General features: G+C 51.0%; 6 protein-coding genes across 6 annotated transcripts; 3 read left to right on the forward strand and 3 right to left on the reverse strand.

The window, feature by feature from the left end:
* Positions 1-296: 296 nt before the first annotated feature.
* On the forward strand, positions 297-1995 carry COCSADRAFT_27614 (glycoside hydrolase family 27 protein; the record flags this gene model as incomplete). Its single annotated transcript, XM_007702759.1, has 4 exons — positions 297-395; positions 443-719; positions 771-982; positions 1048-1995. 4 exons carry the CDS (start codon positions 297-299, stop codon positions 1993-1995), a joined length of 1536 nt encoding a protein of 511 aa, XP_007700949.1.
* Positions 1996-3326: 1331 nt separating this feature from the next.
* On the forward strand, positions 3327-7022 carry COCSADRAFT_200781 (uncharacterized protein; the record flags this gene model as incomplete). The annotated part of the gene is made up of 5 exons (XM_007703209.1): positions 3327-4019; positions 4080-6448; positions 6509-6824; positions 6873-6990; positions 7018-7022. The coding sequence occupies exons 1-5, from the start codon at positions 3606-3608 to the stop codon at positions 7020-7022; spliced, it is 3222 nt and encodes a 1073-aa protein (XP_007701399.1). The 5' UTR covers positions 3327-3605.
* A 174-nt stretch (positions 7023-7196) lies between these two features.
* Positions 7197-8061, reverse strand: COCSADRAFT_338429 (uncharacterized protein). The gene has a single exon (XM_007703210.1). It carries the CDS (start codon positions 7982-7984, stop codon positions 7370-7372), a length of 615 nt encoding a protein of 204 aa, XP_007701400.1. The 5' UTR covers positions 7985-8061; the 3' UTR covers positions 7197-7369.
* Positions 8062-8435: 374 nt separating this feature from the next.
* On the reverse strand, positions 8436-9149 carry COCSADRAFT_38050 (uncharacterized protein). Its single transcript, XM_007702869.1, has 3 exons — positions 9131-9149; positions 8939-9069; positions 8436-8885 (listed from the first exon to the last, which is right to left on the reverse strand). The coding sequence occupies exons 1-3, from the start codon at positions 9136-9138 to the stop codon at positions 8758-8760; spliced, it is 267 nt and encodes an 88-aa protein (XP_007701059.1). The 5' UTR covers positions 9139-9149; the 3' UTR covers positions 8436-8757.
* Positions 9150-9475: 326 nt separating this feature from the next.
* Positions 9476-12405, forward strand: COCSADRAFT_338463 (uncharacterized protein). The gene is made up of 6 exons (XM_007703211.1): positions 9476-9884; positions 10024-10186; positions 10241-10371; positions 10420-10623; positions 10674-11028; positions 11093-12405. The coding sequence occupies exons 1-6, from the start codon at positions 9562-9564 to the stop codon at positions 12179-12181; spliced, it is 2265 nt and encodes a 754-aa protein (XP_007701401.1). The 5' UTR covers positions 9476-9561; the 3' UTR covers positions 12182-12405.
* Positions 12406-12629: 224 nt separating this feature from the next.
* COCSADRAFT_92430 (uncharacterized protein) lies at positions 12630-16052 on the reverse strand (the record flags this gene model as incomplete). Its single annotated transcript, XM_007703212.1, has 4 exons — positions 12630-13631; positions 13683-14624; positions 14671-14952; positions 15003-16052. The coding sequence occupies 4 exons, from the start codon at positions 16050-16052 to the stop codon at positions 12630-12632; spliced, it is 3276 nt and encodes a 1091-aa protein (XP_007701402.1).
* Positions 16053-16222: the final 170 nt, after the last annotated feature.

The following is a 16222-nucleotide window of genomic DNA, read 5'->3' on the forward strand; positions in this document are numbered from 1 at the left end:
GATGAAGAAGATTTCCTCTACCACACACTCGGTATGGCAATGGTATGGATTTGAGCCAAGTATAGGTCCCAGGATCTAGTCGATACGAAAGGCGGGGATGAAATCCTTGGGCAATGTTAGCGGCGGAAAACCTATCAGTTTTCCCAGACACGTGCGGAGCACCCCCACATCGGAGTTTCAACTTCGGTAATCTAGTAGAAAGATTCGCGTTCACTGAGGGGAGGTGTAACCATTTAAGTCTGCTCAACTTGCTAATCTGGTCTGCGTTGTTGGAGAAGCAATACCAATTCTCCAACATGCCTCCCTCACATAGCAGCATTCTCGTTGTCACAGCTCTAGCCAACGTCGCATCTGCTGTAAACAATGGCCTTGCTATCACACCGCCAATGGGTTGGGTACGATGTTTCCATCCATCATCTGATTTACTTGCTGACCTCAAAAGAACAACTGGAATGCGTTTGGATGCGATGTTTCTGAAAACCTGCTTCTCACAACCTCGGCCCAGATCATCGACTTGGGTCTGCGAGACCTAGGTTATAATTACGTCGTCCTAGATGATTGCTGGCAAAATCCCAAGGGCCGCGACAAGGAAGGAAAACTTCAACCGGCACTGGAAAAGTTTCCCAATGGCTTAAAGTCAATTTCAGACCATCTCCATGACCGCAATCTGAAGTTTGGAATGTACAGCAGTGCTGGCGAAATGACTTGCGCGAGATTCGGTATGGCAGCCCCCATCACCCATCCCATATTGTCACATTAAAACCAAGTAGCTGGGTCACTCGACCACGAAATTGATGACGCAAAGAGTTTTGCTGGATGGGGAGTGGACATGCTGAAGTATGACAGCTGCTATCACATGGGCCGCGTTGGTACTCCGTCGGTATCATTCAATCGTTTCAAGACCATGGCAGATGCCTTGAAAGCGACGGGGCGAAATATCTTATTCAACTTGTGTAACTGGGGTGAAGACCTGGTTCATACGGTAAGATACATGCCAATGTTGCATGCTTAGTGCTAAAATGAGCGTATACTAATTTTTGACGATAGTGGGGGATGTCCATCTCAAACTCTTGGCGCATTACAGGCGACATCTATGATTCATTTACACGACCCGACGATCTCTGCGGCTGCAACACCGTGGCGCCAGGTGACGTCAACTGTGTAGCACCGGGCACTCACTGCTCGGTACTGTTTATTCTTAACAAGGTCGCGCCATTTGCAGACCGTAGCATTCCTGGTGGCTGGAGTGACCTCGACATGCTCGAAGTCGGACAGGGTGGTATGACTGATGAAGAGTACAAAGCACACTTTGCGCTTTGGGCAGCCCTCAAATCTCCGTTGTTCCTTGGTAACGACCTGCGCGATATGCCGGCTCCTGCACTTACCATTATCAACAATCCGGCCATCATTGCGCTGAGCCAGGACCCTCATGGTAGAAGTGTAACGCGAGTCCGACGCGATACTGAAGGTGTCGCCAAAGACGAGTGGGGCGTCGGTGAGACGCATGTGTGGGCTGGTCATTTGCACAATGGCGATGAAGTCGTGATTCTCCTGAATGCTGGTGGAAAAGACATTGAGATGAGTGTCTCACTTGCAGAGATTTTCATCCCCTACGGACCTGGAGGCTCGGCACCGCACAACAAGTACGACTGGGACATCCATGATCTTTGGGCGCATCGCATGTCTGAGAAGACAGCTGAACAGATACTTGCGGCAAAGACAAGTTCAGAGAAGCAAGCAGTGCTATCAAGGACGAACTGGTACAACGCCACCGAAATTCCTTACGCTACTGGTCTTGCGCAAGAAGACCCACGACTATTTGGTGAGAAGATCGGCGTAGCCAAAGCCGGTGGGTTACTCAAAGCGGACGTAAAGAGTCACGCTGCGCGAGTCTTTCGACTGCGAAGAGTCGCAAAGAAAGGAGATACTTTCGAGGCGAAGAGCATCTCAAGAGACGACGTCGACGTCGAGGAAAAGGAAAAGGATGAGCTATGAAACAGCAGGCTATCTTATCCTACAACTCGCTCTTTGCATGTTGCATTATTATGAAGCTTGATGCATCAGATGACTGTGATTTTTCTACATTAGACTATAGAGTTGCATCACTATCCATTTCCGTGTACCCGATTATCCTTTACTTGGCATTCTTAGATAGGAAATAATGACGCTCGCTCCGCGACTTATGAGGACCAATGGCAAAACAGATTTCATTCAGGTTTAAGCTTACAAATTAAACCCAGACAAGATAATTGGCATTATACACCAGGACCAAGCAAATAGCAATCTTCTTAACATCGCCGGCCCGAGTGAGATATCGCCTTGTGATAAAGTTCATTTTGTTTTATTTAAGAATTGAGTAGCTCCTCAGGGATTGGGATTGGTTTACGCCCTACTATATACTCATTCCTCTTGGGTGTACTTGTCAGTGTCGCACGACATTCGCGTAACATGATACTGATAGGCCAAACACAGCTATGACGAGGGATTCAACTTTAGGTCCATATATTTAGAGTGCTTTGATTGCTAGCTCCCGTGACTGTCGTAACTGCCCCATCTGCTTTGACTAGTGATTGCCCATTGTCGATTCCCTTTTTCTCTGTCTCTTCCAAGGAGAGAATCTTTTCATTCCCCTTCGCCCACTACTGGCTGTCTGTGAGTGGATATAGAAAGGGGTATCGCAGTGTTCATTGTGTGATCTGGTGCTAGCCAAAAGAAATTTCCAACATCTTAGTGTAGATTTGAAGAATAGTAGTAGAGGCACTGAGATCTAATTATGTCGAATTTCTTTGGTCGGGAGAAATCCTTCGGATGTAATTTCAACATGCCGCGAGAGCTACAGGGAACTCATGCAGGTTCATGCAGTAAAAGCTCTTTGAGATCTACTGCTGATTTTTCTTTTTCTCAGATAGCTTGCCTGAGAGTACGCGGTACAAACCGTCAAGTTGAGGCGCTAACTAAACTGCTTTTTCGCGACGCATTGGCTCTATATCTTCTTCTGATGATGGGCACTAGTCTGGCCTCCTAGCTCACCCTGAACCAACATAATTACAAGATTTCCAGCCAGGACGTGTTCTTAGTTGGATGCATAATGACCTAATCAACCATCGCTCAACACTGTCCGGCTCGGTATCTTGACACGATGCATCCTTTGTTGCACGAGCGCGTGCATCACCACTCACATATGGACTAGTACATCCCTAGCCTTACAAACAATGTTCAAGCTCCATGTTGAGTCTTGGTGTGTAGATCAATCAGTCAAACTTGTTAGCTCAGATAAGAAGGCTCCGTGGCCATGCTTGCCTAGTTCGTCCTTCTCATCGCCTTCTCACTTCTTTGCCATGTCATTCTTCTGTCCACACTCTTTGTTTTATCTCTTGTAGTACACTACGCCATATCACGTCGCTTAATGTTGACGAAATTACTGGTTCACTAGGAATTAACAGATCCCAAACTCACAGCGCCTCTCAAATAATAAACCGGCCAGATATACAGTCGAGGATAGGAACTCGGAGGGTGAGGGCAAAAGTGGGGAATAGCACGCCATCTGGAAGCGTGCTGTAGGTAATTGGTCGTACGCTCAAGGGTCTGACGACTCGGAATACGCAATGCAAGAGAAAGAAGAACCCTTGGCGCAATGCGAGGAATCGGAGAAAGAGCAAGGCATGGTCAGCGTACACAGCGCAGACACACCGACATGCGAACCACACTCATCCATCACAACCTCTGTTAGGACGAACATGGATGACGCTTCATCGGCCGAACTGAAAACACCCGTGTCCGAGGATTTTATCGCTGTCGAGTCTCCAAGTGCTACCGCAACGTACAAGGTTACACTTGCCATCACTGGAATGACATGCAGCTCCTGTGTGTCTGCCATAACGCATGCCGTTCAAGCACACGCGTGGGTCCAATCAGTCAACATCAACCTTCTTACAAACAGCGGAGTGGTTGTTTTCACTGGAAAGGCTAAGTGTGACGAGCTTGTGGAGACGATTGAAGACTGCGGCTTCGATATCGAAGTAGAGAAGTTAGAGCAAGTCCAAAATACGGCGCCAGAAGCAAAACCATCGAAGCAAAAGACGGAGCGTTGGCGCACGACTTACCTACTCGGTGGTCTAACGTGTTCGTCATGTGTCGGCAACGTGACTCGAGCACTAGAACCGCATGCTTGGATCAAGTCGATCGACGTCAATCTAGTTTCAAACAGTGCGACCATCGTTTTTACCGGCAAGGAGCATCTCTTAGAGATTGAGGAAATCATTGAAGATGTTGGCTACACAGCCACACTCGACCATATTATCCCAGACGGCATACCAACAACCGAAGCAATCGAGCGAACAGTTGCGGTACGCATCGACGGAATGTTCTGCGAACATTGCCCGCCGAATATCATACAAGGACTTCGGGAAGCCTTTGCAGACCAACATACATTCGTACTCGAAGACCCCCCTATATCCCTCGAAAACCCGATCCTACACATTCGATATGTACCGGGCCCCCCTACCTTCACCATCCGGCATATCTTCTCCACTATTTCCAATCTAAACCCTGTCTTCACCCCCTCAATCTTCCACCCGCCTACGATCGAGGAACGCGCATGCCAAATGCACGCACAAGAACGCAAACGAACCCTCCTCCGCCTCACACTCTGTGTCATCATCGCCATACCCACATTCATTTTGGGCATCGTCTTCATGAGCTTGATCAGCGCCGAGAACCCCATCCGCAAGTACCTCATGCAACCCATGTGGGCAGGCAATGTCACAAGACTCAGTTGGGCCCTCTTCATCCTCGCAACACCCATTTATTTCTTCGCAGCAGACACATTCCACCGGCGCGCGATCAAGGAGATAAGAGCCCTGTGGCGACCAGGGAGTCGAACACCGATTCTGTATCGCTTTACAAGATTCGGGAGCATGAATATGCTCATCTCGCTCGGCACTACAATTGCGTATTTTGCATCGATTGCAGAACTCGCTCTGGCAGCTACGGAAATGTCGCACGGCTCAATGCACGATTCGTATTTCGATGCTGTCGTCTTTCTGACTATGTTCTTGCTCATTGGTCGCTTCTTGGAGGCATATAGTAAGGCGAAGACGGGGGATGCGGTTACGTCGCTGGGGAAACTGCGTCCTAGTGAAGCCATCCTTATGGACTCTGAACAAGGCGATATCAAAATCGCTACTGATCTGCTTGAGATCGGGGATGTAGTTCGAGTCCACCATGGGGCGTCGCCGCCATTTGACGGCGAGATTGTAGAGGGAAGTTCGAGCTTTGATGAGTCGAGTTTGACGGGGGAGTCTCGCCCGGTGAAGAAGGTGGAGGGTGATACAGTGTACTCGGGTACGATGAATAAGGGGTCTCCTGTTCAAATTACCATTACGAGTATTGAGGGGACGTCGATGCTGGATCAGATTATCAATGCTGTAAGGGAGGGTCAGTCACGACGGGCGCCTGTTGAGAGGGCGGCAGACGTTATCACTTCGCATTTTGTACCATTTGTCATTGCCGTTGCAATCACGACCTGGCTAGTTTGGCTTATTCTCGGTAAGACGGGAGCTATACCCAGTGACTGGAAGAATGAGGGTGCTGGTGGATGGGAACTCTGGTCTCTTCGATTCGCCATTGCCGTCTTTGTTATCGCCTGTCCCTGCGGTATTGGTCTTGCCGCTCCGACTGCGCTCTTCGTTGGAGGTGGTCTGGCTGCAAAGCATGGTATACTTGTGCGAGGCGGAGGCGAGGCGTTCCAAGAAGCCAGCTCCCTCGACTGTATCGTTTTTGACAAGACGGGTACCCTTACCCAGGGCGGCGATCCAGCAGTGACGAACCACCAGTTCTCTGAAGATCAGAACAGTTCACTGGTACTGGGTATTGTCAAGGCTCTTGAGCAAAACAGCAACCATCCCATCGCTCGTGCACTCGTCTCTTTTTGCAACAGAGAAGACCACATCACGCCAACAGTGGTCGACATCGACGAAGTACCAGGCAAAGGCCTAAAAGGCACTTTCCGAGTCAACGGACAAGAAATTACCGCCATCGTAGGCAACGAAGCCTTCATGATTGACCACTGCGTCCCCATCCCCCCCTCCTCCACAACCCTCCTCTCAAGCTGGAAATCCCGCGGCGACTCCATCGCCCTCGCAGCCCTCTTCATGCCCCAATCCTCCCTCCTCCCCTCTCACTCCTCCACCTCCTCCAGCGAAACCCTCCCGAACCCAACCTGGCACCTCGCCTGCACCTTCTCCATCGCCGACGCCCTCCGCCCCGAAGCCCACAGCGTCATCGCCGCCCTACACGCCCGCGGCATATCCACCTGGATGCTCTCCGGCGACAACCCCACCACCGCCAATGCCGTCGGCGCTCAAGTCGGCATCCCGGCCTCCAACATCATCGCGGGCGTGTTGCCAGAGCAGAAAGCGCAGAAAATAAAGTATCTCCAGCAGACCCTGTGTAAAACGCCCAAACGCTCTTCTTGTCTCCCCTTTTCTTTCTTCTCCTTCAATGGGAGAAGAGAAGGTAGCAGGAGACAGAAACGCGCAACAATAGCCATGGTAGGCGACGGCATCAACGACGCGCCTGCGCTCTCCACCGCCGATTTATCCATAGCAATCGGCTCGGGCTCGGATATTGCCCTGAGTTCTTCTTCCTTCATCCTGATCAATAGTCGGCTTACCACGATCTTGACATTGTTGGATCTCTCGAGAGTGGTGTTTCGACGCGTTTATTTTAATTTTGGGTGGGCACTTGTGTATAATTTGGTGGCTATGCCTATTGCGGCGGGGGTGTTGTATCCGATTACTACTGGAGGAGGTGGTAAGGGGGAGGCGATGGAGATGCATGGTGGGATGACGATGGGGCATACGGGTGAGAAGCATGTTAAGCTTGATCCTGTGTGGGCTGCTTTGGCTATGGCTTTGAGCAGTGTTAGTGTGGTTTGTAGTTCGTTGTTGTTGAGGAGTCGGTTGCCGGGTGTGGGGTTTAGAGTGCGGCGTGAGGGTAGTGTTGGTGCCGAGACAGGTTGACAAGGTAGTTCAAATTGGTGGGTTGTGCTCAATCAAGTTATTCTTAGAAATTTGGACTGATAAATTATCCGTGTGTTGTTGGGTGACACATCTGGGCTGGAGATGCCTTAGATAAGTTTTAGAAAGTGGTAGTAAGGTATTATTAAGTCATAATATCGAGTAATACAACACAGAAAAGTACACCATTAGTTTGTCCCCAAGCCACTGATGCAGTGGTCAGAAAGAAAGAGGGACCGGCCATCTACGCCACCCCATAAGCGAGTATAAGCTGTTATCACCACCCTGACGTGACTTCTCCTTTCATTTTGTTTTTTCCCTCCATTTTCAAAAAACGTAGATCTCATTGTCTACTCCTCCGACCACCGCAGGGGGCTAGCAACAACAGCCTTAGCTCTATTCGTCACAGTCGCAGTTCCCAGATTCTTCCTGCGAAGCTCACCATTATCCCGCAGAGCACCGCCACTGCGCTTCTTGTTAGATATTTGGATCTGTTGCATGAGTTCAGGAGTAATCATGGTGGGCTTGTGTGACTTGCGGCTCTTTTGAGATTTAGAAGCAGAAGGGGTGTCGGCGCTGCTGGGGGCAACGGATGTCTGGGAGGATGCCTGGGGACCATTCTTGGATGCGGCGTTCTCGGGAACACTGGAGAGGGCTTGGCGGGTAGACTCGGATGCAGCGACTAGGTTGGAATTTGGGGGCACAGTTGAAGACGTGTTGCTGAGTTGAGCGCGCATTCTAAACTCATCGGCATTGAATCGGGTGGACATTGTTTTGCCCTCGGTGCTGCTGCTTTGAGGCGTGCTGGGCACTGAAGGCAGATCGCTGGCTTTGCTTTTCAAGGAGTACGTGTCGGTTTGTCGGTTCTTGGTGGCGTGCTTGAGGAAGTGGAGCAACCGCCGGATAGAAGAATTGCCCTTAGGACTTCTCGAGTCCAAGGCGGTAGGTTCGCCCTTATTGCCCATGGCGATGGTAGTTGTGTTGTTGTTTGCAGGCTGTTGTCAGAGTTAGTACTGATACAATGAGTGTTGGAGACCTGGCTATTTTTCTTTCACGTACTGGAATTCGATTCTTTACTTTGTTTGCTTGAAGAGATCTATTGCTTTCAGAATAATAGAACTGCGAGACATGATTTTGAGCATCCAAAGGAGATATATAGAGGGGAAAGTGGGCAAAGGACCCAAGAAACATCACACCAAACTCTTACAAACTGCTGTAAGCGCAGCGCTCATACCGCAGAAAGAAGCTATTAAGTCAACGGAAACGTAACCATGATACAAACGCGCGTGAATAAGCGGTTGTTATGATAGGGCCTGCATTTTGTTGGTGCCAGAGGATAATACGGATTGCAAATATTCCAGTCCTCCAAGACAAGTTTACTAGTAGTCCTTGAAGATATGTGAATGGCGTATGAGAAGAAAAGCAATAGAGCCACAAGGCATTCCATGGTCCTCGCTGAGGAGTTGTTGCAGCACACACATGATTGGTCGGCGGAGCGGGTGCAAGGCGGAGCGGAGATCGCTACCGCAACTATCGTCCAGTCATGTTGATCTTGAATGTGCAAAGTTGAACGGTACAAGAGATTCCGCGTACGGTGTGCAAGTGGGATACGTGAACGGACAGTCTTGAGCACAGTGCGATTCAAAATGGCGAAAAAGTGGTATTTCCCGAATGATTCCTGTAGCGCCAACCCAATGCATACATATCTTTTACACCAATATACAGGCAGATGATTATTTTACTTGCGCGCGTCCATGGCTTGTTGAAGGGCTTGGGTGGTAGGCTGAGCGGACCTGTCCAGCGGCTTGTCTGGCACAATGACATCCTCGAACTCGTCCTGGGAGATGGCATTGATGGTGTAAGTGTCTGGAAAAGGTGAGTCAGCACTCCAATTAAAGAGGCACGGAGAGGATGCGCACATATGCCAATGACAAGCGAGCAGATTGCGAAGCCGGTGATGGTGTTCTTGATCAGGTAGGGCGCGCGGGCTCGCAGCAGGGCGGGCGAGGCGCGCATGCGGTCATCGTAGTAAGTTGAGCGGAATGGCTTGCTGTTAGGGTCAGTTTTAGTATGCGCAGCAGAAACAATATGAATATAGCGCGCAGACTTACTATCCCATGGTGGCGGTGTTGTGAGGCTCCCAGGCGGATTCTGCGGGGAAAGAAATGGTGGTGAGATGATGCATGGGGCTAGGCGGGCGTCTTGGCGGGCAGGGCGCACATCATCGCAGTCGCAGCGTCAACCCTGCGCCACTCACCTCGCGCCCGTAGCTGTAGTCAACACTATCATCACCCCCGTCCCCATCCACATCCACATCCCCATCCCCGTCCCCCCCTTTCCTTCTCTACGCTCTCTACAGCCTCTTTGTAATTGCTAGCATTGTGGGGAATGGGACGCCCTTTGGCCGCACACGTCAGGTCTTTGTCGCGCTCTTAGTTTGACTGTTGCGTCGCGCGCGTGAGCAAGCCTTACGCCTCCTACAACTCCAACTCCTACTCTTCGCTACAAAGCGCGCCGCCAGTGTGCTGCCACCACCATCACCATGACTTCGCAAACGATACAGCAGATGGAGTCGGCTCGGTCGCTCGCGTTAGGCGACGGTAGATACTATCCTACCATTATACCAGGCGTGCTCCCTATCATTGGTTACAGTGAAGACCAGAGCATCGAGATACAGCGCTGGGGTGCCGAGTTTTTGGCAGAGGCTTTTGCATCACCAGCATGGCCCCAGGAGGCCAAGCAGAGCAGCGCGCCCTCGGTGCTGGCTACCCTCAAGGCCTACCTGGAGAATGTCGATGACAAGAGCGTCATCAAGAGTGCCATCCAGGCGGCCGCCAGCGTGTACCCGCTCGTATACAAACATACGTAAGTAAACCCCCTCCCTCGCATCAGATAGAGCCCCTCGCATGTCAAACATGCCCTGCGCATTCTTGAGGTCCCTTTATGCTCGCATGCTCCTTGACTGTCTTCATGCGAATACGCTCTTATTCTTGCATGTGCCCAGTGTCTCCGACCCCAGCGATTCGCAAAATTGGGGCCTCATGTTTGGCATCAAAGCAAACATTTTGCGACGAATGGACTCGGCCACCCCTGGCGTGCGTATATGCTGCGTCAAATTCCTCCAACAAGTCGTCCTGGTACAGACACCAGGCGTGGCAGACCCTAGGGTAGATACTCCTCCACCTCCCCGACGTAGAAACACAAAATCTCATGTCTCGCAGCGCGCCGATCACAACGAGATTTCCCTCTCCATTGTGCCCCGCGATCACCCGCTTATACCGTATGCGAGCCTCGAGGCTGAGGGACATGGACTACTGGACAGGCTATTGGATATCATACATGGGGATCACAGGTTAGATAGACAGTCACAGACTGCCTACATGCATCTAACACAGACCAGTGACGGATTGCTCGTGACTGCCACATTGAACAGCTTGGGCATGCTGATCCATCGCCGACCAAATGCTGCAAATAAAATCTTGAACAGTGTTTTCAACTTCAACCCCTTGAAGCTTGCCAATTCGCCAATGACACCTAAGAACAAGGTCATTATCAAATCGATTGAGCGTACAACAAGGGCGTTGCTCGTCAACATTATGAAGAGGTATGTCCAACCTCAAGGTGTCACGTCATCTCAAGTACTTACCATTACAGGAACCCCGAGAACCCAATCAATGGACGTATACAACAGTTCCTGGAACGCATGCATCGTGCCCGTGTGGAATTCTTTGAGGAATCTAATCGTAAACGACCAGCACCCGCTGAGCCGACCGATGGCCTTGATCACGCCAAGAGACAGCGACTTGTGGCTGAGCCTCCCAGTCGTACACCCTCTGTTCAGCCTCTGCCGCCTGGTCCAATCAGCTGGCGACAATTATATACGCTCAATTCTGAAGGCAGCACTGCAAACTTTGATGTGCAAAATTTCAAAGATCCTGAGCAATTAGTCAGGATTGTGGTGCCAGTCCTGCAGTCGGTCAACCCGCAAAAGCTTGAACAAGCAATTAATGTATGTGGTGGTCTTTGTTTGAACATATACTGCGTCAAAGTATAGCAGACTAACATATATCTAGGCTGTCCGCGCTCGGTATCAAACACTGCGTCAGAACGCTGCAAGCCAACCTGTTCAGCCACCAAGCGCTCCTGCCGCAGAAGACGAAGAGGAATATGAGCCCGACTTTGAACCCGAAGATGCGGAGCAAATCATGAACAAGCTTGACGGTATCCCGTCGAATCCCTTCTCAACCCAACAAGGCCCATCCACTGCTCTAGCACCCTTCAAGCTGCCCGAAGCCCCTTCATTATCCGAACAGGATGTCCAGAAGTACGGTGACATGACCGTACATCGCGCCTTCGGCATGCTGAGCAGTGTAGATGAGACACAAAAGAGCAAGACCACAAAATGTGGTTTTAACCGTCTAGCAGCAACAGACTACGGCCGCGACGCCTGGGTCACCATCCTCTCCCGCCTCGCCACACGCGCAAGCGCCGGTCTCGACGACCCCACTGATGCCATCAAAGATGAGTACGCCGTCAAAAGCACCACCCGCAGCAGCAGTGCCCCCAAAATCAGCGACTCCATCCGCGACTCCCTCTACCAATATATCCTCTACGACTGGAAACGCCGCATCGACGTCGCAATCTCCTGGCTCAACGAAGAATGGTACAACGACATGATCCTCGCTCAATCCGCCGAGTCCCCCTTGCCAAACGGCACCGTAAACGGCATCTCCCCCTCCAAACCCCCAAGAGGCAACTACCACCGCTGCGCCCTCCGCCTCATCGACGGTATCCTCCCTTACATCGAGCACACGGATAAAATCTTCCTGCGCTTCCTCTCGGAAATCCCTTCAATAGACTACACGCTCCTTGTTCGCCTCAAGAAAATGGCAGAGGATCCCGAGCGCATCGACCTCGCTTGCAACGCTCTACACTACTTGTACATGTTTCGTCCCCCAGTCCGCAAGATTGTCGTTGATGTCCTCGCGGAGATGTGGGCGGAGAATGAGAGGGCGAAGCCGAGTGCACGCAAGTTGCTGCTTAGATGGAGGCCTGAGGTCCTGGGTAGCGAGATGGCGGGGAATAATACGACGCAGTTGGTGGTGAAGAGTGAGGGCGGTGTGGAGAGTGCGGGTAAAGTGGAGGTTGGGGCTGCGTCGTGAAAATGTTTGCACTACTAACTATTTTTTTTACATCCTTGAATAGGGGAGGGAGTTGTGTCTGCTACTTCTTTCCCTTTCCCCTTTTTTTACGGTGTTCTTGATTCGCCAGCTGTATACCTATTCCACACCCCCACAGTTTACAAACGTCTTGCCAAGAGTACAAGCGTTAAAGAGGACATAGCACCCAAGAGGTTTCAAGGTTGGAACAAAGGGGAGAGGAACATGCGTTCTTTCGTAGATGATGAAAGGCTTTACATGTACAACAAATATGATTGCAAGGAAAGGCAGATCGAGTTTAGATCAGATGAGATTGAACGCCATCTTCCTTCTTATTTCCACTTCTTCATCTTCAATCCACGTGTTCTACTAGAAAATGCTGAAAATCTTCATTGGTGCACTTGTGCTTTATCATCATACATCTCTCTCTCACACACACACATACATCCACCTACTCAATCTTCATCTTCTCAAACTGCGCAATACTCGCCTCCCAGTTCTTCGCTTCCAACTCCGCAGCCTTGAGCTTCTCCCTCTCCTGCTCCTTGACCACATCGCTAACCTTCTGCTCCCAGTCGTTGTCCATGATCTTCTTCTGGCGCGTAATCGTCTCGTTGGCTTTTGTGAGGCGATCCTGGGCCTTTGTGATTTCCTTGTCGAGTTCAATGCGGCCTTTGACGTCGAGATAGGCAGTCGCTGATGTGCCGATTGTGTACACGGCGCAGCCAGAGGGCGCGGTCTCAGAGGGTGACAGGATCTTGATCTCGGATACGGTCTTGCCCGCTAGGGATCGGATCGAGGGGAGAGATGTGGGGGAAGAGAGAATAGAGTGTGTGCCATTGTCGAGAGCTTGGATATATGTGGATGCATTATCCTTGATACCGTACTCCGCAGTCATAGAACGAAGGCCCTTTGCACTGTCGACGAGAAGCTCGTATTCGGCATTTGCGGTTTCATCCTCCAACTCTTGCGAGTATTGTGGGAAAGGCGCAATGCAAATGGAAGGTGTCTTGTCGCCTTGCCTTCGGGGCAGTCGCTGCCAGAGCTCCTCGGTGAGGAAGGGCATGAATGGGTGGATCATGTTCAGACCACCCTCGATGGCAGTGTAAAGCGTTTGCTTAGCGCTCTCCTTCTGCTCCTCGCTTCCCTCGTCGAAGATGGCCTTGCTGTTCTCGATATATGTATCGCAGAGGTAGACATAGAAGTACTTGTAGGCAACCTGGGTGGCAAGACTAAACTCGCGCGCCTCCAGATGGTCGTTGATCTTCTTGGCAGCAGCATTGAGATTGTGGAGGATGTAGCGCTCAGGGAGAGACTCCTTTCCACTCTTTCCAACCTTCTCCTGTGGTGTGAAGGATTCTCCCAACCGTCCAATGACATACTTGGTGGCCTGGTATATCTTGTTGCAGAATCTCCTATATCCGTGAATGACATTGACGTCGAACGAGATGTCCTAAAAAGACGTCAGTATTGCATCTAATAAGAAATAGCAAGACAAACTTACACCACCACCAGTGGTGTATCCGACAAGTGCCATACGGAGCGCATCAGCACCACATTCGGGGATACCCTGAGGGAAGGCGGTCTTCTGGTACTTCTCGGCCTTGGTCAACTCCTTGGGATCCAGGTTACCTGCGCGAAGCTGGTCGTGAAGCTTCTGGAGGGTGATGCCATCCATGATATCTATAGGATCCACAACGTTACCGAGCGACTTTGACATTTTCCTGCCTTCGGAGTCACGGATAAGAGAGTGGCAGTAGACCTCCTTGAACGGAACCTTTCCAGTCAAGTATAGGGATAGGAAGATCATCCTAGCAACCCAGAAGAAGAGAATGTCCCAGCCGGTCTCAAGGACAGAAGTAGGGAAGAGCTTCTCAAGGTCGACAGTCTGGTTTGGCCAACCCAGAGTAGAGAATGGCCACAGACCAGAGGAGAACCATGTGTCGAGCACGTCCTCGTCTCGCGACAATGTGAATTTCTTTCCAGGGAACTTCTTCTCAGCCTTAGCTCTTGCCTCTTCCTCTGTGCGACCAGTAATCCAGAGTTCGTCTTCGTTGCGGCCACCCTCGGCGCCTTCGATTTGGATGAAATAGGCTGGTATTTGGTGACCCCACCAGAGCTGACGCGACAAGCACCAGTCCTGAACGTTGTTCATCCAGTGCATGTAGATCTTCTCGGAAGTGGCTGGCCGAATCTTGATGTCACCCTTCTCAACAGCTTCGATGGCAGGCTTTGCTAGGCTTTCCATCTTCATCCACCACTGTGGCTTCATGATGGGCTCAATTACGTCGCCAGATCTTGAGCAAATGGGCACCTTCATTGGGTTTGACTCGGTCTTGACGAACAGGCCCTCCTTCTTGAGTGCGTCTACAACGGTGTAACGAACATCGAAGCGCTTCTCGCCCTCGAAACGGCCAGCGTTCTTGTTCATTGTTCCATTGTCATTCTGTAGACGTTAGTGTTTTGTTAGTTTTCTTTAGGGGAAGACGTACCAGAATGTTGATGAACTCAAGGTTGTGCTTCTTTCCAAGGTTGAAATCGTTGGGGTCGTGAGCTGGTGTCAGCTTGACAGCTCCAGTACCGAACTCGGGGTCGACGTATTCGTCTGCAACAATGGGCATGAGACGGTCGATGAAGGGGTGCTTAGCCTTCTTTCCAACGAGGTGCTTGTAGCGGTCATCCTTGGGGTGGACGGCGATACCCGAGTCACCAAGCATGGTTTCAGGACGTGTGGTAGCAATTTCGATGAATTGGTCGGTACCATCAATAGCATACTACAGAAGTTGTTAGTACAATTTTTGAGATTAGACTCTGCTCGGCATACCTTGAAGTGAGTAAGGACACCGAACTCGACCATTCTCTCGTATCCCGGAACAGACAGCTTAGTCGGGCCAGCCAGATCCTTGTTATCGACTTCAAGAGCACTCAAGGCCGTATTCAAGGCTGTACACCAGTTGACCAGTCTGTTACTTCGGTAAATCAGACCATCTTCATGGAGGCGAACAAACGTCTCTGTGACTGCTTTTGACAGATTCTCATCCATAGTAAAGGCCTCGCGCGTCCAGTCAAAGGAACCACCCATTCGGCGCAGGGTGTTGGTTAGATGCCGGTGGTACTCTTCCTTCCACTCCATAGTCCTCTCGAGGAACTTTTGGCGACCCAGGTCATATCGGGTCTTGTTCTCCCTCCGCTTCAACATCTTCTCAACAACGGACTGCGTAGCAATACCAGCGTGATCGCAACCAGGAAGATACAGCGTAGTGTAGCCTCTCATCCTGTGCCACCTTATCAGGACATCTTGAAGACTCGTTGCGAGCGCATGTCCACAGTGCAGCTTACCCGTGACGTTGGGTGGTGGGATGGGAATGACGAAATGGCCAGGGGCCTTGACATTACCATCCTCTGCGAACTGAGGCTTGAAGAAGCCTTGAGCATCCCACCAAGCATCCCATGCAGACTCGACAACCTTGGGAATGTATGCCTTTGTGTATGGACCGTCCAAGCTCTGAAGACGCTTCTTCTCGCCCTTTGGTGTCTGCTCGACGTACTCAGGCAGTTGCTCCTCTTCTTTGCCCTTCTTTTTCTTCTCCTTTGCCGGAGCATCCTTGGCAGCGCCAGCAGCGGCAGCCTTTTTGGCCTTGAACTTTGCATCTTTTTCCGCCTTTTTCCTCTCCTTCTCGAGCTCCTTGGCAGTCTTCTCCTTCTTCTCTACGCCCTTTTCATTCTCGCGACCGGGCGCATGCTGGCCAGTGGCTTCGGTTTCTGCGGCGCTGAGAATGTCCTTTTTGGATTCTCCGCTCAGCTCGGGCGGCGGGGCGGTGTTGGGTGCCGTCTTGTCCCCCGTGGTGTTGTGGGAGGACGCATTGAGCGCCATGGTTGGGGTTGAGTAGTGGTGGTGCAGTATGAGCACGCGCCCAGCGTGAGCCGAAGACTGAGGGTGGAGGGCAGTGTAGATTCGCGATGGTAACTGTAGTCTGTGTCTGAAGGAACTAGTATGTGTGAGGGATTGTCTGCAAGCAGCGCGCAGTGTAGTGAGCACGGGGC

This window comes from Bipolaris sorokiniana (genome assembly GCF_000338995.1).
Source record: "Bipolaris sorokiniana ND90Pr unplaced genomic scaffold COCSAscaffold_9, whole genome shotgun sequence".
In the NCBI taxonomy this organism is placed as follows: Eukaryota; Fungi; Ascomycota; class Dothideomycetes; order Pleosporales; family Pleosporaceae; genus Bipolaris; species Bipolaris sorokiniana.